This window comes from Mobula birostris, chromosome 1 (assembly GCF_030028105.1).
Source record: "Mobula birostris isolate sMobBir1 chromosome 1, sMobBir1.hap1, whole genome shotgun sequence".
NCBI classification, from domain to species: Eukaryota; Metazoa; Chordata; class Chondrichthyes; order Myliobatiformes; family Myliobatidae; genus Mobula; species Mobula birostris.
This window is the reverse complement of record NC_092370.1, coordinates 150,638,047-150,665,972: the sequence shown is the minus strand read 5'-3', so window position 1 is coordinate 150,665,972 and position 27,926 is coordinate 150,638,047. Positions and strand designations below refer to the sequence as shown.

At 41.9% G+C, this 27,926-nt stretch overlaps 2 protein-coding genes across 9 annotated transcripts in view; one reads left to right on the top strand and one right to left on the bottom strand.

Moving 5' to 3' along the window:
* cdan1 (codanin 1) overlaps positions 1–9,656 on the top strand; it is a 176,309-nt gene extending 166,653 nt beyond the window's left edge. For both annotated transcript variants that reach the window (XM_072263937.1, XM_072263928.1), the window contains 3 exons: positions 1,965–2,158; positions 8,853–8,966; positions 9,100–9,656. In XM_072263937.1, the coding sequence (XP_072120038.1) occupies positions 1,965–2,158; positions 8,853–8,966; positions 9,100–9,219 (428 nt within the window). In that variant the 3' untranslated portion in view covers positions 9,220–9,656. The remainder of the gene's footprint in view (positions 1–1,964; positions 2,159–8,852; positions 8,967–9,099) is intronic.
* Positions 9,657–11,255: 1,599 nt separating this feature from the next.
* LOC140200467 (stAR-related lipid transfer protein 9-like) overlaps positions 11,256–27,926 on the bottom strand; it is a 396,482-nt gene continuing 379,811 nt past the window's right edge. For 6 of the 7 annotated variants that reach the window (XM_072263822.1, XM_072263832.1, XM_072263841.1 and 3 more), the window contains 5 exons: positions 24,406–24,470; positions 23,721–23,926; positions 21,151–21,224; positions 11,835–11,993; positions 11,256–11,754 (listed from right to left, as the gene is read on the bottom strand). In XM_072263822.1, coding sequence (XP_072119923.1) covers positions 11,656–11,754; positions 11,835–11,993; positions 21,151–21,224; positions 23,721–23,926; positions 24,406–24,470 — 603 coding nt within the window. In that variant the 3' untranslated portion in view covers positions 11,256–11,655. Of the gene's footprint in view, positions 11,755–11,834; positions 11,994–21,150; positions 21,225–23,720; positions 23,927–24,405; positions 24,471–25,994; positions 26,083–27,926 lie in introns of those variants that run through there. The other variant, XM_072263850.1, reaches the window with a different exon arrangement.

Here is a 27,926-nt window from a genome sequence, read left to right as displayed (position 1 = left end):
CAGCGGGACATTGATAGGATGCAAAACTGGGCTGAGAAGTGGCAGATGGAGTTCAACCCAGATAAGTGTGAGGTGGTTCATTTTGGTAGGTCAAATATGATAACAGAATATAGTATCAATGGTAAGATTTTTGGTAGTGTGGAGGATCAGAGGGATCTTGGGGATCAAGTCCATAGGACACTCAAGGTTGCTACGCAAGTTGACTGTGGTTAAGAAAGCATACGGCGCATTGGCCTTCATCAATCGTAGTATTGAATTTAGGAGTCGAGAGGTAATGTTACAGCTATATAGGACCCTGGTCAGACCCCACTTGGAGTACTGTGCTCATTTCTGGTCGCCTCACTACAGGAAGGATGTGGAAACCATAGAAAAGGTGCAGAGGAGATTTACAAGGATGTTGCCTGGATTGGGGAGCATGCCTTATGAGAATAGGTTGAGTGAACTCGGCCACTTTTCCTTGGAGCGACGGAGGATGAGAGGTGACCTGACAGGGGTGTATAAGATGATGAGAGGCATTGATCATGTAGATAGTCAGAGGCTTTTTCCTAGGGCTGAAACAGCTAGCACAAGAGGGCACAGTTTTAAGGTGCTTGGAAGTAGGTACAGAGAAGATATCAGGGGTAAGTTTTTTTTTATACCGAGTGTGGTGAGTGTGTGGAATGGGCTGCTGGCGACGGTGGTGGGTACGATAGGGTCTTTTAAGAGACTCCTAGATAGGTATTTGGAGCTCAGAAAAATAGAGGTCTATGGGTAACCCTAGGTAATTTCTCAGGTAAGGACATGTTAGGCACAGCTTTGTGGGCTGAAGGGTCTGTATTACGCTGTAGGTTTTCTGTGTTTCTATGAGCAGAATTAGGCCATTCAGCCCCTTGAGTCTGCTCAGCCATTTGATCATGTCTGATTTTTTATCCCTCTCAACCCATTGTCCTGCCTTCTCCCTGTAACCTTTGACAACCTTACTAATCACGAACCTATCACCCTCAGTTTTAAATATCCCCATTGACTTTGTTTCCATAGCCATCTGTGGCAATGAATTCTACAGATTCACGACCCTCTGGCTGAAGAAATTCTTCCCCATCTCTGTTCTGAAGGGATGTCCTTCTGGTCTTAGACTCCCTCCCTATTGGAAACATCCTCACTGTGTCTGCTCTATTTAGGCCTTCCAGTTTTCAATACACGTTAATGAGATTGCCCCTCATTCTTCTAAACTCCAGTGAGTATAGGCCCAGGACCATCTAACACTCCTCATCATTTTTGTGAACCTTCTCTGGACCCTCTCCAAAGACAGTGCATCCTTTATTAGATAAGGGGCCCAAAACTGCTCACTATACTCCAACTGTGGTCTGATTAATGACTTATGAAGCCTCAGCATTATATCCTTGTTTTATATTTCAGTCCTCTGAAATTAATGCTAAAATTGCACTGGCCTTTCTTACTAGCGACTTAACCTGCAAGTCAACCTTTAGGAAATCCTGCCTGAGGACTCCCAAGTTCTTTTATTTCTGAATTTGTTCCCCATTTAGAAAACAGTTTATGCTTTTATTCTTCCTACCAAAGTAAATGACTGTATATTTACCTGCACTTTATTCTATCTGCCGCTTTTTTGCTCATTCTCTAATTCCTTCTGCAGACTCCCCGTTTCCTCAACATTGTGTGCCCTTCCACCTAGCTTTGTGTCATAAATAAACTTGGCCCCAAAGCCATTAATTGCTTCATCCAGATCATTGATGTGTAATGTGAAAAGAAGCAGTTGGACCACCAAACCCTGCATAATACCATTAGTTACTGTTGCCAACCAGAAAAGGCCCCTTTTTTGAACCAGAATTTACTTTCTACTCCATGTGTTTAAACCCTATTTGTGAGGCTAATAATAAATAGAGGGTTCTCTTATTCACAGATGAAATCTTTCCCTTTGTTTCAAGAAATGTATAACATCCGTGCTTGAGTTTTCTCTCTCTTTGCAGTTGCAGGTGAAGTTCCATTTTCTGATCTTGCCATGAAAGATTCTGGAGAAGAAACTTCTTATCACAGATCTATCCAGCATTTGCTTAGACAGCTCCTTGCTTTGTGGAAGAATGGTTTCCATGCCCCTATTCCTCTTCAGCTAATGTTTAGTGAGAAGAACATTTCTTATGCAGTGCACATGCAAAGTCCAAAGGTAACTTTTGCTTAACTGTTTTTGAAATATGATTTACACCAATCTAAATGTTCATGTAAACTGTCAGCTGCACTTGCAGTCTTCAGTCACTTGATCATTAATTAATGTATTTGGCAGAACGACTATATCTGATGTCATCATGCTGTGAAACTGACAGCAGCAAAGGATTTCAGCACATGTAGACTCAACTATGTTTATTTTAAATGCAGGTTCCCTGATGTTGCCGACAGAGATTTAGTCCTTTTAAACGGGGTGTACAGTCTGCAGAAAAATCACATGAAATATCTCATGGATAAATTACTTATGAACAAGTATAACTGCAAAATGTCCTGAAAATGGTGTAATTTATTTTGTATGCAGTTAAGAATACTTAGTAGTGTACTGCTCTGGTGAGCATCAGGCTTCAGTAAGGAGGGTGCACGATGACCAGCTAAGATTTTTTTCTTAGTAGAAGGGACTGACGATAAAGGATTTGAAAGGTGGTTAGTAGTACACTACTACACGATGTGGAGATGAGGAACATATTGAATGTACCTGGTGATTATACCTTCCAAAAGTGTGTCCAACTGCAAATCCTATCAGACTACACAGATCAGTTGGAGCAGAAGATGGACTTAGAGTATTTTGGATGTGAAAAATGTAGTAGATAGTACATTTAATGAGTTTGGTCATGCCAGGCAGAGAGAGGGGTTGTGAGTGACAGTATGGGTTTTGAATACTGTTAGTGGTGGTGGCCTCTCAGAAAAGTGTTAACAGTTTGTGGTACCATAAGTGGCTGTGATGCAGGGGAAAAAAAAGTATAGGTGAGTGCTAGTCGTAGGGGATTCGTTAGTGAGGGGAGCAGATGCTTATTTTTGTTGCTGAGGTCTTTACCTTCCACAGTGAGCCATGTCTTGAATAGGTATGGAACATGCTAAAGGGGGAGGGAGAACAGCCAGAGATGATGTACACTTTGGTATGAATGACTTAGAGAGACAGAGGGATGCAGTCTTGCAGCATGAATTTGGGAATTGGTTAAGAATCTCAGGATTGCTCCCTGTGCAAGTGAAGGGAAAAATCAGAGAAGAGGATGGATAAATGTCGGGAAAAAGAAGTGCATTGGTCAGACACTGGCGGCTGGAATCAAGTGAATCCCTGTAGGAGTATACTTAAGAGGGAAATCAGAAGAGGGCACAAGATAGCTTTGGAAGATTAGATTAACGAGAATCCAAAGAGATGTTACAAGTACATTGAGGGGTAAAAGAATAACTAGGAAGAGAATAGGCCAAAGTGGGACATCTGTATGTAGAGTTGCAAGAGATGGGCAATGTGCTCATAAATATTTCTCAGTTTTAACAGTTTAGTAGTTTGGAATTTTTCCCTGGAATGGAGGTGAATGAGTGGCTATCTTACAGCCGTGTATAAAATGAGAGGGGCATATGTAGTGTGAATACGCATGGACTTTTTCCTGGGACTGGGGAATCGAGAACTAGAGGTCATGGGTTTAAGCTATAGGGGGAGAGACTTAATAGGAAGTTGAGGGGCAAACTCTTTACCTGGAGGGTTGTCCATATGTGGAATGTGCCTGTAGAGGAAGTGGTTGAGGCAGGTACATTAACAACATTTAAAAGACAACTGGACAGGTGTTATGGATGAAAAGGTTTAGAGAGATATGGGCCAAATGTGGTCAGATGGGACTAGCTTAGATGAGCATTAGTTGGCATTGACTGGTTTGGCTGAGAAGTCTGTTTCCATGTTGCATGACTCTCTGAAAGGCTGAGTGCTGAAGAGCTGCTGAAAGAAGGAGGGCTTTAGGTATTTATATCACTAGGATTGCTTCTGGGACAGGTATGGCCCTTGTGGCTAGGGGGATCAGAGGGTATGGAGGGAAGGCTGGTGCAGGGTTCTGAGTTGGATGATCAGCCATGATCATAATAAATGGCGGTGCAGGCTCGAAGGGCCGAATGGCCTACTCCTGCACCTATTTTCTATGTTTTCTATGTATGATCTGTATAAGGACAGGCTACATCTAAACTGGAAAGGAACTAGTTTCCTAGCAGGGGCACTTGTTTACACCACTGAGGAGGGTTTAAACTGATTTGGCAGGGGCTGGGAAACTTGTTAGTTGTATGCAGGTGGCAAGTTGACCTGTCAAGTATAGAGGATAAATCAAGCAAGTCTAGTGGGTAGAGCAGGCAGAACTAGGTTATGGACAATGGAGGGCTTGCAAGTTCAGTTCTTTTACTTTAATGCAAGGATCATTATGGGTAAGTCAGATGAGCTTAACAAGAATCATCTCATGCAAATATTAAATTATTACAATCAGCGTTTAGATGGGGAAGAATATGTTAAATGTATTCAAGAAAGATTTTGAGATGATATGTAAATAGTCCTACCAGAGACTTGTCCTTATCTAAGGAAATTAGACTAGGCTTGTGGTGGGAAGTGTCAGTTGGCAAACAATTTGGAAACTGTGACCACAACTCTTAAGTTTCAAGGTAGCTACGGAAGGTGTTAGGTTGGTGCTCAAGTTAAGTTCCTAAACTGAGGGAAAGCCTGATTTGGGGAATATGAGAGGACCTGGCAAAATAGATGGGGAGCAGATGATTCTGTCTTTTAAGAGCTTGGGGACAGCATTTTTTTGGTAAGTATGAAGTCAAAGGAGAGTCGGTTGATGTTGTTTAATTTGATTTTCAAAAGGCCTTTAACAAAGTGCCACACATGAGGCTGCTTAACAAGAGTGCATGGTATAACAGGAAAGACACTAGCATGGATAGAAGATTGGCTGACCGGTAGGAAGCAAAGAGTGGTAATAAAGGGGGTCTTTTCAGGTTGAATGCCGGTGACTAGTGGTATTCCGAAGGGGTTGGTGTTGAGACCATTTCTTTTCACGTTACATGTCAGTGATTTCAATGATGGAATTGATGGTTTTGTGGCCAGGTTTGCATATGAATTAAGGTAGATGGAGGGGCAGGTAGTGGGAAGTCTACAGAAGGATTTAGACAGATTAAGAGAATGGAAAAAGAAGTGGCAGATGGAATACATTGTAGGGAAGTGTATGGTTATGCACTTTGGTGGAAGGAAAAAAAGGTGTAGACTATTTTCTAAATGGGGAGAAAATTCAGAAAACAGAAGGGCAAAGGGACTTTGGAGTCCTCGTGCAGGATTTCCTGAAGGTTAACTTGCAGGTTGAAACGGTGGTAAAGAAGGGAAATGAAATGTTAACATTAATTTTTAGAGGACTAGAATATATTACTAAGGCCTCATGGGGTATTGGGCAGACTTGGAATATTGTGAGCAGTTTTGGGCTCATTATTTTAAAAAAATGTGTTGGCATTGATGGGGTCCAGAGGAAGTTCATGAGAATGGTCTTGGGATTTGAAAGGGTGAACACACGAGAAGTGTTGATAGCTCTGAGCTTGTACTCACTGGAGTTTAGAAGAATGAGGGGGGAATCTCATTGAAATCTATCAAATACTGAAAGGCTTAGATAGAGTGGATGTGCGTGGGAGAGACCTAAGACCAGAGGGCACAGCCTCAGCGTAAAGGGGCATCCATTTAGAACTGAGATGATGAGAAATTTCTTTAGCCAGAAAGTGTTGAATCTGTGGAATTCATTGCCACAGACACCTGTGGAGGCCAAGTCATTGGGTTGAAGAGCTCTTGATTAGTCAGGGTGTCAAACGTTACGGAGGGAGTTTGACATTTAGTTTGCTACTTCTCCTTGGATCCCATGCGATCTAACCTAGAGCAGCCAACCAGAGAAGCTTACTAAAACTTTTACTGAAATGCACATATACATCTCCTACCTTGTCAACCAACCTTTTCCACTTCATTCAAAAATCTCAGTAAAATTTGTAAGACAATCTCCCATGCACTAAAATCATGTTGACTACTCCTAATCAACCCCTGCCTTTCCAAGTGTAACTGTATCTTATCCCTGAGTGCTTTCTAGTGACATTTCGATCATGTAGGTTAGGCTCATGGTTCTGTAATTATCAAGTCTGTACTTAAAGCCCTCTTTAAGGCACAACATTTACTATTCTCCAATCTTCCAACAGCTTGCCAGTGGACAGCAATGTTTCAAATATCTCAGTGAGGGCTCTCGCCATTCCTTCTCTTGCTTCACATAGTGTTCTTGGATGTACCTCGCTCTTATCTGGAGATTTGTCCACCTTCATGACATCTGCATGCAACACCTATATAGACTGCTCCCAAGACATGTCTGTTAACTTTGTCACGTTCCAAATCTTCACATTACACACACACAATGATAGGACTTTGATGAACAAAGGAACCTTGGTGTTGGGAGTCCATAATTCCCTGAAAGTGGCAACATAGTTAATCTTCGGTTGTCCCATCGAAATCCAATGACGACGTCCACTCCTTCAACAGTGAGATCTTTGATGACTATACAGTCCTATCCTGGACCCACAAGCTGTATGCAAGTGGGACATGTATATGTGGTAGTGGTGGCAACCATGGCTGCATTTCTCCTGGCTCTCTTCTGCTGTCTTCTGGCTGTTCTTTCCATCTCCAGAATATGAACCCCGTCCCTACACAGCTGTCACCAAGTGGTACGGTCAGCAGCAACATCCTCCAGGTCCTCGGGTCTGACCTTGCACTTCCTTAAAGCATTCTTCATCTGATCCTTATAGCGCTTCTTCGGCCCTGCAGCTGACGCTGGGTGATCATGGCCTCAATACTTCTGCAGTTGGTCTTTACAAGTATTTCAGTGTGAGGCACCCACTCACACCAGGTAATTCCCAGGATGTGCTGGAGGCAGCTTATGTGGAAGCGCTCCAAGGACTTGATGTGATGGCTGTAGGTTACCCAAGCTTCACAGCTATAAAGGAGGGTGGTGACACAGACCGCTTGGTATACGGCGACCTTTGTGGAGGGTCGAAGGCTCCTGTTCTGAAAGACTCTACGCTGAAGTCTCCCAAAGGCACTGATGCTTGTTTAATGCGGCTCTGGATGTCGTCGTCAATGCCGCTATCCTCAGAGAGAATGCTCCCTAGATATTTGAAAGATGGCACTACTGACAGCTTTTCATCACCAACAGTGAAGGCAGGTTGAGTGGGTGGGACACTGGCAAACCACTTCTGTCTTGGTGGTATTGACAGTCAGCCCCATCCTGCTGTACGCTCTCACCACCACAGCAAGGACAGTCTGAAGATCCTCCGGAGTATGGGCCAGAAGAGCACAGTCATCTGCATACTGCAGCTCCAGGACCCGCTCTCTACAGAGTTTGGTGTTGCGTCAAGCCTCCTGATCTCAAAGAGGTTTCCATCTAATCTAATGTCCACTGCCACACTGCTGCTGTCTTCAGTCTCATTATGGAGAAGCTTGGTAACACACAAGAGGAAGATGTTAAAGAGCACTGGTGCTAGCACACACCCGTCTCGCCCCTGTGTGTACAATGAAGGGCTCGAACTCTTGTCCTCCTATGGTCACCCGAGCAGTCATCCCATCATGGAACTGGTGGAGGATGTTAACAAATTTATTGGGACAGCCAAACCTGAGGAGGACATCCCATAAGAGCTCTCTTTGCACAATGTCGAATGCTTTGGAGAGGTCAACAAAGGCCATAAACAGGTCCTGATGTTGCTCCTGGCACTTTTCCTGAAGCTGCCGGGCTGTGAAGATCACATTGATCGTGCTCCTGTTCTTCCTAAATTCACACTGCGATTCAGGCAGCATTGATTTGGTGACGTTGCTGATGAGTCTCTGAAGCATCACCTTAGCCAGGACCTTTCCAGCAACAGAAAGGAGTGATAGTTATAGGATGGTGAAGAAAACATATTGAATTGTTGCCTTCATATTTGGAGCACAGAATGTAAGATTTAGGATGTACTGTTGAAACTTTACAAAGCACTGGTGAGACTACATGTAGTGTGTTGTGTTCTGGTAGCCACGCCAAGGAAGGATATGGTTGTGCCTGGATTATAGAACTAGTTTTGGGGAGAGATTGGATGTACTGGGCTGGCCTTGTTTTACCCAGGCTGACATGTGAGCTGATGGAACTGTCAGAGATTGTCAATTTTTGCCTCATAGTAGGGGTATCAAAAATAAAAGGGTTTATGGTGAGAGGAAGGAGTTAGAAAGGGACTGTATTGCCAGAGGATTTGATAGAATCAGATACAATCATTTTTAAGTATTTGAATAGGAAAGGCATAGAAGGATATGATTCTATTGTGGAGAAATGGCATTCGTGTAGATGGTTGAAAAAGGGCAGCATGGACACGGTGGGGTGAAGGGCCTTTTACAGTGCTGTACAATTCTGATCATCCTGATCTGGAAAGATTTAAATAGTGTGTTTATAATTTGAAAAGGAAAACATCCTTTAAACTGCAATGTGATTAAGCAAGGTAGTTTTCAGAAAATATTTTACAGCTCATTATTAATTTGTGTTGAATTCTTCCTTGCTTTTAGAATTCAGGAATAAGGAATCCCACAGAACATAGTAAATTAAGTGTTGGGTTTATTTAAAAGCCTGTCGGCTATCAACCCTCTTGATCTGATAAGTTCCCAATTGTCTTTGCTTGTTGTACAAATGTTTGTATTAATGGGAGCAGAGCGTGGTGCTAAGTTTGTTGTTTCTTGGGGAAAACGTAGTGCAGTGTATTCACCAGTATTGGCAATATTTGACAAGAGATAAAAATATTAGTACAAATCAAATGGGTTTCTTTTTCCATTTTTTTTCTCCCTTTAGTCGTGGTGGAATGTGCTCTCATTCCTAATTCACGGCCTTATTGAGTGGGAATTGATGAAAGCTGGGGAGATAGAGTGTTGCTGGAGAGACCTTTCACAGAAGAGTTGGCCCCCGGTAAGTTTGATATTTAACGGTAGATATGTGGACTAAATTGCATCTGTATTAATAGAAATCTAAACCCATTTATCTATTAATTTGTAAAATCCAAGACATTGGTTTTCTCAAGTTCTCTTTTTTTTTCTTCCAGGATTTCATCAATGTGATAGAATCTGTGCTTAAAATGTGTTCAGAACTGCCAAAGACAAATACAGTGGAAGACCAGAAGCCAAATGAGACAAGATATACAAGCTTAGATTGTAATTTATAGGGGGGAAAAAGTCTATTTTTGCAGTATTTTTACAATTAATGTGCAATTTGTTCTGGGTGGATAGGGGATATTACTAAATTTTATCAGTGCTGCTAAATTTAATCAAATATTCAAATGAATATTTTGTAGTTCACATTGGACAAGGTAATAAATGGACCACTTTCCACTTGTTTAAGTCATCTGATGTTTGGCTGAGATTTTGCAGTTGACAATGAACTGTTCATTGTTTCAAACTGGTCAAACTTTAGATGTTTATACAGTGGAAAGCTGTTTCTGCCCTTTGAGACTAAGCTATAACTTGTCTCAGATAGCAGTCAGCTTGCAAGCCTTTCAGATGCAAGTCTAAAACAAAGGTGAAATTAAAATATTTAATTAAAAATTGTGCACTGATGAGTGTTACTGAATAAATTTTTAAAAAGTTGGTTATGAAAGAATAAGATTCACCTGTTAATATTTTAGTAGTGGAAGTTTATTGTAGTAAATTAAGATTTCCATGTTATTAAAATTTTGCTGATTTGTTCTGTACCTTAACTTCAAACACTTTGTCTGATGCCAAACTTAAAAGTGAGGTATGAAAAATGAGTTTCTCAGTGTTTGTACAAATGATTTCTCCCACCTCAAAGGCTGAACCAACTGATTATAATCATCATTTTGAAAAAGGTATTACTCTGGCTTTAAATTCCTTCCCTGTACTCATTTTGAAGTTGTGGAGAGGTTATAGGAAGAGACTTCTTATTTTTCAGTCCCATCCTAACTTGCCTTTAGTCTAGCCTTCTTGCCTTATTAGTTTGGTCTCTTGCTGCCTGAAAATAAATGGGCACTCATGGAAAGTACTAGCTCCTCTATAGATGGAGGAGACATTTAAATCTAGATTTACTATTGAGTGTAGAATGAATAAATAAATACAACATTTTCTGAGTGGTGTCCTTGCCGTAAGGCAAAGATACCACTCCTTGATAAGGTGAATAATACCTCAGAGGCAGATCTCTCCCAGGGCATGAGAGGATATTGCTGAGGCCTCGATACAGATCTTTCTACTTCTCATTAGTCACAGGTGCTGCCTCAGAGAAGAATTACCAATGTTCTTTGTTTATGACAGGTTAGGAACAAACCGGGAAATTATTCTATGATCTTTGGGATAGGATCTACTCATGTCTGGGAAAAGCATGGACTTAATGGCATAGCTTTGTGTGGGGACATCATGTCTTACAAACAATTGAGTTTTTGAGGAGGTTGCAAAGATAACTGAGTATACAGCACCGGGTGTTGTCTACATGAACTTAAGTTGGCAAGGATGTTCATGGTAGATTTATCCAAAAGATTTTCAAATGGTCATAGAAGAGAGAGGGTACTAGGGCCTTTGCTGTGTGATCTAATATGAAATGACTTGGACAATGACAGACAGGCTGATTGGTCTGCAGCCAATGTAAGAGTTGTGGGCAGTGAGGAAGGCTGTCTAATGATATGATGGGGTGCCAACTATTTTGAAAAATGGGCAGAGAAATGCTGTTCGGTCTGGACAAATGATGCATTGTGGGAGGAAAGTATTCGGTAAATAGCAGTGCCCTCAGAGACATTGATGTAAAAAAGGAATCTGGGGTGCCCATCCATTGCTACTTGAAACTGATAATAAACTATGCAACATTTGGAATAGTTTGCAGTTCTGGTTGCCACTTTACAGGAAGAGTGAAGAGGCTTGGAGAGTTTCCTCCAGTTCTGTTTATTACATCCGGATTTCCTCTACGTTGAAGAGAACAACTGCTTTGCTGAGACACTGGTCCATCTGTTGTGGCCACCTGGAGATCACGGTTGCCAGCTATTTTAACTCTCCTCCTAATTCCCTCACTTACCTGTTGTCCGTTTCCTCCACTGCCAGAGTGAGGCTAAAAACAAACTAGAGGACTAGCATCACGTGTCAGCAGGCCTGTTCTTATGCTGTATTGTTCTATATAATGTGGAGTGGTTCAGTTGAAGAAAATAAATTTTCTTTTACCAGCGAAAAGCACATTAAATAAACTTAAACAGAGTAACATCCACAAAATATTTAATGCTTAAAAAATTCAATAGTAACTAATTATCCATAGAAATAACAGTATAAAATGCTTCATATTAAAGCCTTCAGTTTATAAATAAAGTTCAATTTGGACCTTTGATTTTTGCATACAAAAATAAAAGTTTTTACTGTACATTTTAGTTAAAATATGTCAAATAGCTTGTAGATAGCTGAGAAATAGCTTGACTTGTCCATTGGAAAATTATTGCTTTGAGAGGTTTACAGTGATGCACAAATATCCCAAGTTTGAACATGCTACCTATGTGTATGACCTCAGCTAGGGAGGTAATCATGTTCTTGAATGCAAAGGGGGTTTGGAGTTCAAAACCAGGTGCTGTACATTCGCTCCCCTCCAACTTTCTCTGATCTTCAGAACCAAGTCATCAGGATAGCAAGCTGACTAAGTTGGCAACACACAGAGGCTGCTGCCTGGCTAGTGACCCCAATAGTCTGGGGTGAAGAGCAGGAGCACCAAGATCAACCTGAAAGACAATGGAAAAGAAAGCTCAGCTTCATTCATTACATTGTTAAGATCTTTAATGATATTGTCACACTGACCTACCTGAGTCAAGTAAATAAGTCTTGTAATCTCTTTCCCATTGTAGTTGTCAGGCTGCAAGATCCAACCACTAGGCAGCATTTCACCTCTAACCATATCCTTCACCGGTCGAGGCATCGATTCCTCGTAGATGGAGTTCAGCGCCAGAACATATTGCTGGTTCTACAGGAAAATCAAAGGAAAATCTAACCCTGATGAGTTGCACCCAAACTCAAGAGGGACCAACATCTTTGCACATAAGTTTGCTGGAGCTGTTGCCGAGAGTTTAAACTAAACTGGCAGGAGGATGGGAACCAGAGTGGAGCAGTTAGTATACAAATACATACAGTGTGACTGTCAGAAAGGACAAGCAGATGATAGGGCAAAATTGTAGTCAGCAGGATGCATTGCAGTATAACATGGGGACAAAACAGGATGACAAATACAGATACAAATACAGCTTAGAGCATGGATTGATACCTGGAAATATGATATCAGTGAAACATGGTTGCAGGGGTGTGATTGGCAACTAAATATTCCAGGATGTTGTTGCTTCAGGTGTGATAGAATAGGAGGGGCAAGAGGGGGAGGTGTTGCATTGCTTGTCAGAGATTATATAACAGCGGTGCTCTGGCAGGATAGATTAGTGGACTCGTCTAGGGAAGCTATTTGGGCAGAATTGGGGAATAGGAAAGATGTTGTGACGCTTACAGGGGTGTATTATAGACCATCTAATGGGGACCGAGAACTGGAGGTGCAAATTTGAAAGGAGGTAGCAGATATTTGTAGTAAGCACAAGGTTGTGATTGTGGGAGATTTTAGTTTTCCACACATAGACTGGGAAGCCCATTCTGTGAAAGGGCTGGATGGTTTGGAGTTTGTCAAATGTGTGCAGGATAGTTTTTTGAAGTAATACATAGAGGTACCAACTAGAGAAGGGGCAGTGTTGGATCTCCTGTTAGGGAATGAGACAGGGCAGGTGACGGAGGTATTTGTTGGGGAGCACTTCGGGTCCAGTGATCACAATACCATTAGTTTCAATATAATTATGGAGAAGGATAGGACTGGACCCAGAGTTGAGGTTTTTGATTGGGGAAAGGCTAACTTTGAGGAGATGCGAAAGGAATTAGAAGGAGTGGATTGGAAAAATTTGTTTTATGGGAAGGATGTAACAGAGAAATGGAGGTCATCTAAAGGTGAAATTTTGAGGGTTCAGAATCTTTATGTTCCTGTTAGGTTAAAAGTTTGAAAGAGCCATGGTTTTCAAGTGATATTAGAAACTTGGTTCAGAAAAAGAGAAAGATCTTCAATAAATATAGGCAGCTTGGAGTTAATGAGGTACTCAAGGAATATAAAGAATGTAAAAAGATTCTTAAGAAAGAAATTAGAAAAGCTAAAAGAAGACACGAGGCTGCTTTGGCAAGTAAGGTGAAAATAAATCCAAAGGGTTTCTACAGTTATGTTAGTAGCAAAAGGATAGTGAGGGAAAAAATTGGTCCCTTGGGAGTGGACGGATATGTGCGGAGCCAAAAGAGATGGGGGAGATTTTGAACAATTTCTTTTCTTCGGTATTCACTAAGGAGAAGGATATTGAATTGTGTAAGGTAAAGGAAACAAGTAGGGTAGTTATGGAAAGTATGACAATTAAAGAAGAGCAAGTACTGACACTTTTAAGGAATATAAAAGTGGTTAAGTCTCCGGGTCTGCACAAGATATTACCTGGGACTTTTGAGAGAAGTTAGTGTAGAAATAGCAGGGGCTCTGACAGAAATATTTCAAATGTCATTAGAAACGGGAATGGTGCCGGAGGATTGGCATATTGCTCATATGGTTCCATTGTTTAAAAAGGGTCCTAAGAGTAAACCTAGCAATTATCGGCCTGTGAGTTTGACATCAGTGGTGGGTAATTTGATGGAAAGTATTCTTAGAGATGGTATATATAATTTTCTGGATAGACAGGGTCTGATTAGGAACAGGCAACATGGATTTGTACGTGGAAGGTCATGTTTGACAAATCTTATTGAATTTTTTGATGAGGTTATTAGGAAAGTTGATGAGGTCAAAGCAGTGGATGTTGTCTATCTGGACTTCAGTAAGGCCTTTGACAAGGTTCCACACTGAAGGTTGGTTAGGAAGGTTCAATTGTTAGGTATTAATATGGAAGTAGTAAAATGGATTCAGCAGTGGCTGGATGGGAGACGCCAGAGAGTAGTGGTGGATAACTGTGTGTCAGATTGGAGACGGTGTGTCGGTGTGCCTCAGGGATCTGTTCTGGGTCCAGTGTAGTTTGTCATATATATTAATGATCTAGATGATGGGGTGGTAAATTGGATTAGTAAGTATGCAGATGATACTAAGATAGGTGGTGTTGTGGATGATGAGGTAGGTTTTCAAAACTTGCAGAGAGATTTAGGACAGTTAGAAGAGTGGGCTGAAAGATGGCAGATGGAGTTTAATGCTGAAAAATGTAGGTGCTACATTTTGGTAGGACTAATCAAAATAGGACATACATGGTAAATGGTAGGGCATTGAAGAATGCTTTAGAACAGAGGGATCTAGGAATAATGGTGCATAGTTCCCTGAAGATGGAATCTCATGTGGATAGGGCGGTGAAGAAAGCTTTTGGTATGCTGGCCTTTATTAATCAGAGCATTGAGTATAGGAGTTGGGATGTAATGTTGAATTTGTATAAGGCATTGGTAAGGCCAAATCTGGAGTATTCTGTACAGTTCTGGTCACCGAATTATAGGAAAGATGTCAATAAAATTGAGAGAGTACGGAGGAGGTTTACTAAAATGCTGCCTGGGTTTCATCTCCTAAGTTACAGAGGAAGGTTGAACAAATTAGGTCTTTATTAAGTCTCCTCTCAACCTTCTACGCTCCAAAGAATAGAGGTGTTTAAAATTATGAGGGGGATTGATAGAGTTGACGTGGTTAGACTTTTTCCATTGAGAGTGGGGAAGATTCAAACAAGAAGGCATGGGTTGAGAATTAGAGGACAAAAGTTTAGGGGTAACATGAGGGGGAACTTCTTTCCTCAGACAGTGGTAGCTGCATGGAACGAGCTTCCAGCAGAAGTGGCTGAGGCAGGTTCTATGTTGTCATTTAAAGTAAAATTGGATAGCTATATGGACAGGAAAGGAATGGAGGGTTATGGGTTGAGTGCAGGTCGGTGGGAATAAGATAGGGCAAGAGTTCGGCACAGACTAGAAGGGCCGAGATGGCCTGTTTCCATGCTGTAATTGTTATATGGTTTTATATATATATATATATATATATATATATATATACAGGACTGAAGTGTTATATCTGAATGCATGCAATATACGGAATAAAGTAGATGATCTTGTAGTGCAGTTAGAGATTGGTCGGTATGACATTGTGGGCATCACTGAATCGTGGCTGAACATCCAAACGGTGGGCAGAGGGATGGGGTGGCTCTATTGGTTAAAAATGAAATCAGCTCCTTAGGGAGAGGTGACATAGGAGTCGAAGGTTTAGAATCCTTATGGGTAGAGTTAAGAAACTGCAGTTTTGAGCTCCTTATCTAAGAAAGGAAGTGCTCACATTGGAGAGAGTTCAGAGGAGGTTCACAAGAATGATTCCGTGAAGGAAAGTGTTATCATATGAGGAGCATCTGACATCTCAGGGTCTGTACTTGCTGGAATTTCGAAGAATGAGGGGGATCTCACTGAAATCTATTGAATATTGAAAAGCCCAGAGTGGATTGTGCAGAGGATGTTTCCTATAGTGGAGGAGTTTAAGACCAGAAAGCACTACTCTAGAATAGAGGGACGTCCATTTAAAACAGATGAGGAGGAATTTCATTAGCCAGAAGCTATGGAACTCGTTGCCACCGGCAGCTGTGGAGGCCAGGTCATCGGTGTATTTAAGGTAGAGGTTTATGTGTTCTTATTTAGTCAAGATGTGAAAGGTTATGGGAAAAAGGCAGGAGAATAGGGTTAAGTGAGAAAATGTACCTGCCATGATGAAATGGTCGAGTGGGCTGAATCGCCTAATTCTGCTCCTATGTCTTATGGATTTGCTACATTATACAGTACGGATGGAATTGGATTTTAAATGAACACATACAGTATGGGAAGGTTAAATGAGATTATTCACTGGAATAATCAAGACAGATTGCAGATGCTCTCAATCTGGAGCAATACAAAATGCTGGTGGAACTCAGCAGGTCTGGTAGCATCTACATTTCACCTTTCATTTTCTACCTATGACCTCTAATTCTAGTCTCAACCAAACTTGGTGGAAAAAGCCCGTAAGCATTTACTTTCCCCATACCCCTCAATTTTATATCAAATCTCTCCTCATTCTCCAGCAAATAAAGTCCTAATCTATTCAACCTTTCCTGATGACTCAGGACCTCAAGTCCCAGCAACATCCTTGTAAATTTTCTCTGTAATCTTTCAATCATATTGATATTTCTCCTGTAGGAAGGTGACCAGAACTACACACAATACTCCAAATTAGGCCTCACCAATGTCTTATGCAACTGAACTATAACATCCCAACTCTTGTACTCAGTGCATTGATTATATGAAGGCCAGTGAAACAAAAGCTCTCTTTTACAGCCCCATCTACCTGTAACACCACTTTCAAGGAATATCAGATCTCTATTCCCAGATTCCTTTGTACCATTGCACTCAATGGCCTACTGTGCAATTCCTACAGTGGTTTATCCTGCCAAAGTACAGCACTTCACACTTTCCTGTGTTAAATTCCTTCTGCCATTTTTTCCAGTTAGTCCAAATCCCGCTGCAAGCTTTGATAACCTTTCTTGTGTCCTACACTTTCATTCTTGGTGTCATCTGCAAATTTGCTGATCCAGTTTACCACATTATCCAGATTGTTGATATGGATGACAAACAACAATTGACCTGGCCCACTACTAATGATAGGTCTCCAACCATCCACAACTACTCTCCGGCTTCTCCTGTAAAGCCAATGTTGAATTCCATTTACTACCTCATCCTGAATGTTAAGTGCCTGAACCTTCTTGACAAACCTCGCATGCAGGACCTTGTCAAAGGCCTTGCTACAGTCCATGTAGACAATATCCACTGTCTTCCACAACATACTCTTATAACACACAAGGCCATGTTGACTATCCCTAATCAGTCCCTGTCTATCCAAATATTTATATATCTGGTCTCTCAGAATAACTCCCTCTATTGATGTCAGGTTCACCAGCCTATAATTTCCTGGCTTATTATTAGAGCCTTTATTAAAGAAACACCTGACCAGGTTCATTTCCCACTACCAGTAATCTCGGGATTACTGCCTGTGCCACCCGACAGTGAGAATAGGAATAGAATGAGGTGGAGGATAAATGCGTAGCTGAGGGATTGGAGCAGGGGACAGGGATTCAGATTTCTGGATCATTGGGACCTCTTTTGGGGCAGGTGTGATCTGTACAAAAAGGACGGGTTGCATTCGAATCGCAGGGGGACCAATATCCTGGAGGGGAGGTTTGCTAAGGCTACTGCGGAGAGTTTAAACTAGAATTGTTTGGGGGGTGGGAACCAAAGTGAAGAAACTGGAGAAGAGGAGGTTGGCTCACAAATAGAGAAAGCTTGGAGACAGTGTGTGAGGGAGGATAGGCAGGTGATAGAGAAGGGACGCGCTCAGACCAAAAGGTCTGAGATGTGTATTTTAATGCAAGGACTGTTGTGAACAAAGCAGATGAGCTTAGAGTGTGGATCAGTACTTGGAGATATGATGTGGTGGCCATTACAGAGACGTGGATGCCTCAGGGACAGGAATGGTTACTTCAAGTGCCGGGTTTTAGATGTTTCAGAAAGGACAGGGAGGGAGGGAAAAGAGTTGGGGGCGTGGCACTGTTGATCAGAAATAGTGTCACGGCTGCAGAAAAAATGGACGCCATAGAGGGATTGTCTACGGAGTCTCTGTGGGTGGAGGTTAGATACAGGAAGGGGTCAATAACTTTACTGGGTGTTTTTTATAGGCTGCCCAATAGTAACAGGGATATCGAGGAGCAGATAGGAAAATAAATCCTGGAAAGGTGTAATAATAACAGAGTTGTTGTGATGGGAGATTTTAATTTCCCAAATATCGATTGGCATCTCCCTAGAGCAAGGGGTTTAGATGGGGTGGGGTTTGTTAGGTGTGTTCAGGAAGGTTTCTTGATGCAATATGTAGATGAGCTTGCAAGAGGAGAGACTGTACTTGATGTGGTATTGGGAAATGAACCTGGTCAGGTGTCAGATCTCTCAGTGGAAGAGCATTCTGGAGATAGTGATCACAATTTCATCTCCTTTACAATAGCATTAGAGAGAGATAGGAACAGACAAGTTAGAAAAGTGTTTAAATGGAGTAAGGGGAATTATGAGGCTATCAGGCAGGAAATTGGAAGCTTAAATTGGAAACAGATGTTCTCAGGGAAGGTATGGAAGAAATGTGGCAAATGTTCAGGGGATATTTGTGTAGAGCTCTGCATAAGTACGTTCCAATGAGACAGGGAAGTTATGGTGGTGTACAGGAACCGTGGTGTACAAAGGCTGTAATAAATCTGGTCAAGAAGAAAAGAAAAGCTTACAAAAGGTTCAGAGAGCTAGGTAATGTTAGAGATCTAGAAGATTATAAGGCTAATAGGAAGGAGCTTAAGGAGGAAATTAGGACAGCCAAAAGGGGCCATGAGAAGGCCTTGGCGGGCAGGACTAAAGAAAACCCCAAGGCATTCTACAAGTATAGGAAGAGCAAGAGGATAAGATGTGAAAGAATAGGACCTATCAAGTGTGACAGTGGGGAAGTGTGTATGGAACCAGAGAAAATAGCAGAGGTACTTAATGAATACTTTACTTCAGTATTCACTGTGGAAAAGGATCTTAGTGATTGTAGTGATGACTTGCAGCAGACTGAAAAGCTTGAGCATGTAGATATTAAGAAAGAGGATGTGCTGGAGCTTTTGGAAAGCATCAAGTTGGATAAATCGCCAGGACTGGATGAGATGTTCCCCAGGCTACTGTGGGAGGCAAGGGAGGAGATTGCTGAGTCTCTGGCAATGATTTTTGCATCATCAATGGGAACGGGAGAGGTTCCAGAGGATTGGAGGGTTGCGGATGTTGTTCCTTTATTCAAGAAAGGGAGTAGAGATAGCCCAGCAAATTATAGACCAGTGAATCTTACCTCAATGGTTGGTAAGTTGATGGAGAAGATCCTGAGAGGCAGGATTTATGAACATTTGGAGAGGTGTAATATGATTAGGAATAGTCAGCATAGCTTTGTCAAGGGCAGGTCATGCCTCACGGGCCTGATTGAATTTTTTGAGGATGTGACTAAACACATTGATGAAGGAAGAGCAGTAGATGTAGTGTATATGGATTTCAGCAAGGCATTTGAGAAGGTACCCCATGCAAGGCTTATTGAGAAAGTAAGGAAGCATGGGATCGAAGGGGACATTGCTTTGTGGATCCAGAACTGGCTTGCCCACAGAAGGCTAAGAGTGGTTGTAGACGGATCATATTCTGCATGGAAGTCAGTCACCAGTGGAGTGCCTCAGGGATCTGTTCTGGGACCCTTATTCTTCATGATTTTTATAAATGACCTGGATGAGGATGTGGAGGAATGGGTTAGTAAATTTGCTGATGACACAAAGGTTGGAGGTGTTGTGGATAGTGTGGAGGGCTGTCAGAGGTTACAGTGGGACATTGATAGGATGCAAAACTGGGCTGAGAAGTGGCAGATGGAGTTCAACCCAGGTAAGTGTGAAGTGGTTCAGTTTGGTAGGTCAAATATGATGGCAGAATATAGTATTAATGGTTAGACTCTTGCCAGTGTGGAGGATCAGAGGGATCTTGGGGTCCGAGTCCATAGGACGCTCAAAGCAGCTGTGCAGGTTGACTCTGTGGTTAAGAAGGTGGATTAGCCTTCATCAATCGTGGAATTGAATTTAGGAGCCGAGAGGTAATGTTGCAGCTATATAGGACCCAGGTCAGGCCCCACTTAGAACACTGTGCTCAGTTCTGGTCACTTCACTACAGGAAGGATGTGGAAGCCACAGAAAGGGTGCAGAGCAGATTTACAAGGATGTTACCTGGATTAGGGAGCATGCCTTATGAAAACAGGTTGAGTGAACTTGGCCTTTTCTCCTTGGAGTGACAGAGGATGAGAAGCATTGATTGTGTGGATAGTCAGAGGCTTTTTCCCAGGGCTGAAATGGTTGCCACAAGAGGACACATGTTTAAGGTCCTGGGGAGTAGGTACAGAGGAGATGTCAGGGGTAATTTTTTAACTCAGAGAGTGGTGAGTGCGTGGAATGGGCTGCCGACAACGGTGGTGGAGGCGGATATGATAGGGTCTTTTAAGAGAGTCCAGGATGGGGACATGGAGCTTAGAAAAATAGAGGGCTATAGGTAAGCCTAGTAATTTCTAAGGTAGGGACATGTTTGGCACAACTTTGTGGGCCGAAGGGCCTGTATTGTGCTGTAGGGTTTCTATGTTTCTAAACAACACGAGCTATCCTCCGGCATCAGCTCTTAGTCCCCCTCCAGTTGCCAGCAACCGCCCATCTGTACCAGTCCCACCTTCCCTGGAAGAGAGCCCAATGATCTAAAAACCTGAAGCCCTCACTCCTGCACCATTTCCTTACCCATGTGTTAAACTAGAATTTTCTTATTTCTGGCCTCACTAGCATGAGTAGCAATTCTGAGATCATAACCCAAGAATGGGGGCAGGGGCAGCAGAGGCAAGGAAGCCTATGAAGGATAAATAAACCAAATGACTCTAGGCCATAGCAGAAGTGTTCCAAGAGAACCGTGCGAACGACTTACACTGTACTAGTACAGCGTCACCACCTACTGGGAATAGTATCGTGGGATTAAGAAATCCTGCAAATATAGACGTAGAGATGACAGGATAGACTGTGGATAGATTCTCATTGATGAATGAACTAAGTGCCCCTTTTAGGCAAAGGCACTGTATGCAAAGCGAAAAAATCAAACCAATGGGTTGAAATCTGGAACTTTTAAAGACATTGAAGTTCAGCAATTAATTTATAAATTCTGGGATGCCATCCTAGAGTAGCAGTTAGTGCAAAGCTATTAAAGCTCGGCGTTGGAGTTCAGTTCTGGTGCCAACTGTAACGAGTTTGTACATTCTCCACTTGACCATGTCATTTTCTACCTGATGCTCCACTTTCCTCCCACAGTCCAAAGAATTACTGGTTGTTAGGTAAATTAAATTGTCCTATGGTTAATCTAGGTGATTAATAGGTGGTTGCTCGGTGGCGCAGCATGTTAGGCCAGTAGGGGCCTGTTCCACACTATGTCTAAATATACAAAATAAATGCTGTTGTTCACCTTACCCTTTCAGCCTCCACACTGATGCAGCAGAAATCCCTGGGTTGATTGAGACCAGCGGTATCCATCACAAGGTAAACTAGGAGGAAAATTAGTCAAATAAAATATTTGGGAAGGGGTGTGTTCAGAGTTACAGAACATTCACAACACTAGAACTACCCCTCATGTCCAGCTCAGAATCAGAATCAGGTTTATTATCACTGGCATGTGTTGTGAAATTTGTTAACTTAGCAGCAGCAGTTCAATGCATAATATAGAAGAAAAAAAATAAAAATATGCTACAAAAGCAAAGAAACCTAATGGAACCCAATAAAAAAAACTGTCAAACGCCCAATGTGCTTTTTTTAAACAAATTACGCAAACAATAAAAAGTAAACTAGTAACACTCAGAACTAAAGTTCCCAAAAGTGAGTCCACAGCCACGAAGCCAGTTCATTACTGCAGCTGGACCAGTGACCTTTTAGATGTAGGCCACAATCTCAGTTCAGCAAGAAGCGAGTGTACTTGTTACTACCAAGGAGACAATTACTTGGGAAGCTGAAAGTTCTGAAGGTAGATAAGTCACTTGCTTCAGATGCACGATTCTCCAGGGTTCTGAAAGAGGTAGCTGAAGAGATTGTACAGGCATTAGTAGCAATCTTTCAAGAATCACTAGATACTGGAATAGTTCCGGAGGACTGTTAAATTGCAAATGTCATTCCACTCTTTAAGAAGGGAAGAGGCAAAAGACATGAAATTATATGCCAAGTAGCCTGACTTCAGTAGTTGGCAAGATGTTAGAGTCCATTATTAGATAAAATGTCAGCCAAAGTCAGCGTAGTTTCCTCAAGGGAAAACCTTGCCTTACCAATCTGTTGGAGTTCTTTGAGAAAGTAACAGACAGGATTGACAAAAAGAGTCAGTTGATGTAGTTTATTTGGATTTTAAGAATGCCTTTGACATGGTGCCACACACGAGGCTAATAAACAAGGTAAGAGCCCATGGTATTACAGAAAAACTACTAGTGTGGATAGAAGATTGGCTGACTGGTAGGGGGCAAAGTGTGGGAATACAGAGGGTCCTTTCTGGTTGGCTGCCAGTGACTAGTGGTGTTCTGCAGGAGTCGGTGTTGAGTCCATTTCATTTCATAAGTCAATGATTTGGATGATGGAATTGAAGGCTTTGTGGCTATGTTTGTGGATGATACAGAGATAGGTGGAAAGGTAGTTAGTGAGTAAGCAGAGAACTGACAGAAGGACATGGACATATTGGGAGAATGGGGAAAGTGGCAGATGAATATAATGTTGGGAAATGTAAAGTCATGTACTTTAGCAGAAGGAATAAAAACGTAAACTTACTTTCTAAACGGGGAGAAGGTTCAGAAATAAGAGGTGCAAAGGGACTTGGGAGTCTTTGTGCAGAATTCCCTAAAAATTAACTTGCAGGTTGAGTTGATGGAAAGAAAGGCAAATACGATGTTACCATTCATTTCCAGAGGCCAGAATATAATGCTGAGACTTTATAAGGCAGTGGTCAGACTGCACTTGGGAGTATTGGCCCCTTATCGAAGAAAGGATGTGCTGGCATTGGAGACGGTCCAGAGGAGATTCACAAGAATGATCCCAGGAATGAAAGGGTTAACATATGAGGAGTGTTTGATGGCTCTGGGCCTGTACTTGCTGGAGTTTAGAAAAATGGGGGGGGGGGGGGGGTTAGAATCTCATTGAAACCTATCAAATATTGAAAGGACTAGGAAGAACAGACATGCAGAGGATGTTTCTTATGATGGGGAATTCCGTGACCGGAGGGTACAGCCTCAGAATAGAAGGATGTCTCTTTAGAACAGAGATGAGGAGGAATTTCTTTACTCAGCGGGTGGTGAATCTGGAATTTGTTGCATCAGACAGCTGTCGAGGTATTGGGTGTATTTAAAACAGAGGCTGATGGGTTCACGACTTGTAAGGATGTCAAAGGTTATGGGGAGAAGACAGGACTATAGGGTTGAGAAGGATAACGATCGAATGGTGAAGCAGACTCAGTGGGCTGAATGACTTCAGTCTTATGTTAATCCTCAGAGAGGTAATACATCTACTCAGATCAGCAAGTGTCTGGTCACTTCCCACAAGAAAACATTTGCTTGTGCACACCAAGCTTCACTGGTTCATTTTAAATCTGACAAAACTTTCAGAACACCTGCCTGGTAAGTATTTATGGACAGTGGGGATGTATCCACTAACCCCTTGTCATTCAGAACAAATAAAATCATAGAAAGCAGTGTTTAAGAAGTTGAGTTTGGAAATCTCCATCATGACTTCTCACTGAGAAAGAGTGAAACTAGTCACAACAAGACTAGACCAAGGTAACTGGAGCTCACACTAAATCAACCTGTGTGTCTGGAGAATGATATTCTTCAGACACACAAAAGAATGCACCTTGAAAGCAAGTATCATTCATGCATGGACAGAAGAAACCTACACACCTGATTGGAAGGAACTGCAGGACAATTTTGTTGGATATCATAAAATTGGGATTAAGATAAATCATCCAATAAACGATTTCAAGATTAGAAGCTGTGGAAAAGACTTGTGCACCTTACCAAGCTCAATGCCATGGCCCAGCTGCTGGTGTATTTTCACAGTTTTTAAAGTCTTGTCATAGAGCTGTCTCTTGCTGTTATCTTTCACTACACACCACACACTGTGCAGTGGCTTGTCAATCACACCAATTCCCATAAAGCCATGCTTTGTGGAGGACGCATATGGCTTATAGAACATCAGGACCCCTTTTTCTGTGCTGTGGTACCTAACGAAAACACAAAGAAAACTGAAATGACACGACACAAATTGCAAAGTTTACAAATCAAAATAAAACATGTCCAGATAAGCATTGGTCTCCATCTAAATCTTACCAACAGATGCAGCCTGACTGATCGAGTTTATTCAGCTGAATCCAGCAATTTGGTCTTTACAAGACAAAACACTGCCTGTACTTTTGTGCAGAGCTGGGATATGTAAATACTGTACTTTCCTGCTGTCAAGTGATAATAAATTATCCTGAAGCAATTCAATGAAATAGAAAGAGAAACTAACCAATATTGCTTGCAACAAAATCACCAAAGCATTACCATGTTTCTAGAAGCTTACTGTGTGCAAGTTTGGACTTCTTACATTACTACAGTGACAACAGTGCTAAGATGCTTCAGGACATCCGGGGGTTGTGGCTATAAAAATGTTTGTAAATCTAAGTACTGTACATTTGTGTAGCCTGACAAATTCACATACCTCCAACCAGCTGCTGCTTTACCAATAAGGAGGTTTCCAGGATGGTTAACAGATGCCACCATGATCTGAAAAGACAGGGTTTTACATCATTCTCTGTTTGTGGATAATATCAATCAAAGAGCAAAAGATGTACAGAGGTCAACCCTTTGTCATCACACCAGAGTCATCAACGGTTCACATCACCCTCTCTAACAGCCTCATGACAGGACTTCCATCATTTTCTCAAGAGGCATGAATAACCTGAAAATCTGTAGAATGCTGTATGTGGTGGTTTCCAGTTACGTTGGTCTCTGGTCTGGTTAGAACTACTGCATCGTATCTTGGGGTAGTACCATAACAAATGCTGTACTCCCAGATTTAGAGATATGTGGAAGCTGCCAAAAGGAGTATCGGGTTGTATAGGCCATTTGGCCCAAGATATTGTGCCGACCCTGTATTTTTCTTTCATCCATGTGCCTACGAATCTCCTAAATGTCTCTAACGTGTCTGCCTCTACCACCACCCCTGGCATACCTCTGACATACCCTCTACACTTTGCTCCAATCAACTTAAAGTTATGCCCTCTTAATTAAGCAATTTCCATCCTAGGGGGAAAAAAGTGCTTGCTGCCCATTCTATCTATGCCTCTTATCATTTTACACGCCACTGTCAAGTCACATCCTCCTTTTCAAGGAGAAGAACCCAAGCTCACTCAACCTCTCCTCGTAAGACATGTTCTCTAATTCAGGAAGCACATTCTTTTCTCCTCTGCACTCTTCTTTTAAAATTTCCATTCTTTTCTATAGTGAGGTGACCAGAATTGAACACAATTCTCCAAGTGAGAATAACCACAACTTTATAGAACTGCAACATGACCTCACTGCTCCTGAACACCTGAATCCCCCAACACACCATATGGTCCTTAACCATCTTATCAACTTATCCGACAACTTTGAAGGAGTTCAAGGAGATTTGGTATGTCACCTAAAATACTCAAAGGTCTCCACAGATGTACCATGGAGAGCATTCTGACTGACTGCATCACTGGCATGGGAGGCTACTGCATCGGATTGAAGTAAGCTGCAGAGAGTTGTAAAATTAGCTCCATCATGGGTACTAGCCTCCATATTATCCAAGATATCTTCAATGAGCGGTGCCTCGAAAAAGGTCACCTATCATTAAGGACCCCCACCACCCAGGACATGCTCGCTTCTCATTGTTACCATCAGGTAGCAAGTGTAGAAGCCTGAAAGGACACACTCAGTGATTCAGGAACAGCTTCTTCTCCTCTGTCATTCGATTTCTGAATTAACATTGAATGACACTACCCAACTACTTTTTTCTTTCTGTTTTTGCACTACATATTTAATTAAATATTTGATATATTTACTGTAATTTAGATTTTTTTCTACATTATGTATTGCATTGTACTACTGCCACAAAATTAACGCATCTCACAACATATGCCATTGATAGTAAAGCTGATTCTGATCAAAAGAAAAATTCCAAAACTAAAAATTAAAAACCAAAATTGTGAGGCTGAAAAAGTATTCATCCCCTTCAAAATTAGTAAGCTAACTTTCCTCAGGTCTATTATCTTACCAACTCACCCAATTTGTTGATGTAGAAAATCGGAGGATCATCTGTTTTCAATGAATTCATAAGAATGAATACCCCTTCTCTCTGTAAGGTCCAATACTATGGTAGATTTTCAACAGACCGAACCAAAATGAAGATAAAAGAGCATTCAAGACAAGTCAGGGAAATGATAATAGAGAAGCACAAATCTGGGGAAAGGTACAACAGCATCTCAAAATCAATGAACATACCTCAGAGCTCAGAGCAGTTCATCATGAAAATGGCCACCCCTCAGAACAGTCGCCAGAGAAGAACGGCACTTGTAAGAGGCCAACGGTCACTCTGAGTGAGTTGCAGAAGGCAGAGGATGGAAATGCAGATGAAATTCATGGCTCCACAATCTCTAAAACCTTACACCAAAAGGGGTATTTTTGGAAGAGTGGCAAGGAAGAAGCCCTGGCTAAAAAAAAAGGCATATCCTTGCCTGTCAAAACTTTAGGAATTGACACTTAGAAGATACTGTAAAGATGTGGAAGAAGGTCTTGTAGTTGGAGGAGACTAAAGTGGAACATTCTGGCCTCAACCCTAAATGGTACGTGTGGTGTAAATCAGCCAGGTAACACCATCCCTACTGTAAAGTATGGTGGAGGCTGCATCATGCTAGGGGGGTGCTTTTCAGCAGCAAGGACTGGAAACCTGGTTAGGATTGATGGGAAGATGAATGCTGCTAAACAGAGAGATCTTGGATAAAATTCTGCTAATCTCTGCCAGAAAGCTTAAACTGAGGAGGAAGTTTGTCTTTCAGCAGGACAATGACCCAAAGCACACTGCCAGAGCAACCATGGAGTGACTTCAAATGAAGAAAACTGTTGCCCTTGAGTGGCCCAGTCAGTCCTGTCCTTAATATTTCTGGCAAGACCTCAAGGTTGCTGTCTGCTGCTGCTCACCAACTAATCTGGCACAAATTGAGCAATTTTGCAAGGAGGAATAGGCAAATTTTGCTTCATCACATTGTGCAACGCAAATAGAGACTTATCAAAAAGACTGATTGTAATAGAGCTACAAGAGATGTTTCAACAGAGCAAAGGGGGACGAGTACTTCTGAACTGCTGTCATGCAGTTTTTGAATTTTTAGTTTTTCATGCTTTACAGTTTTCCTTTTTTTTACTGTACTGTTGAAAAAGGAGTATGCGATTCACAAACTAAAATTCTCAGTTAAATTGATTAAAATCCATGGGTGTAATACTCATTTATGTGAACAAATAGTTGGGGGCTGAATACTTTTACACTTCTTGATTAGATCAAGCATCAAAGCTTACAGGCAGGAGAATAGTTACAGGCAGCATTCAAAGTTCAAAGTGAATTTATTATTGAAGTACATATATGTCACCATTTACAACCCTGAGATTCATTTTCTTGCAGGCTTTCACAGTAAATACAAGATAGACGATAGAGTAATGAAAGACCACACCCAACAGGATGGACAACCATTGTGGAAAAGACAACAAACTGGGTACACACAAAAAGAAAGAAAATAAGCAATATCTTTTGGATCAGGACTACAAAGCGTCGTGGGAACTGATTTCTGAAGGAAGGCAGTTTTTTTAAAAAACTTCTTCGAGTGCAAGAAGGACGAGACTGCGCAGGCGCGTGACGTCAACAGGACAGCGTGGAGAGTTTAAAAAGGAGACCACCCTATACAGCGGGCAGCGGAGTGAGCGGTAGCAGAGTGTAGGGCTTTGGCTTCAACGGGCTTCGGCGGTAAACGGAAAGAGGCGAGAGCGAAGCACCAACTCTTTTTTCCTCCACCCCCCCCCCCGCCTTTCGCGAATCGGCCCGGACAGACAGGAACAGCAGGGCTCTCACAGCTAACGGTACGAGCTAACGGTTTAAAAGGTTCATCTGTTTGGTAAGGTAAGTGGGTGAGTAGACTTATTTTTCCTGTTTCATTCCTCTAGAATTAG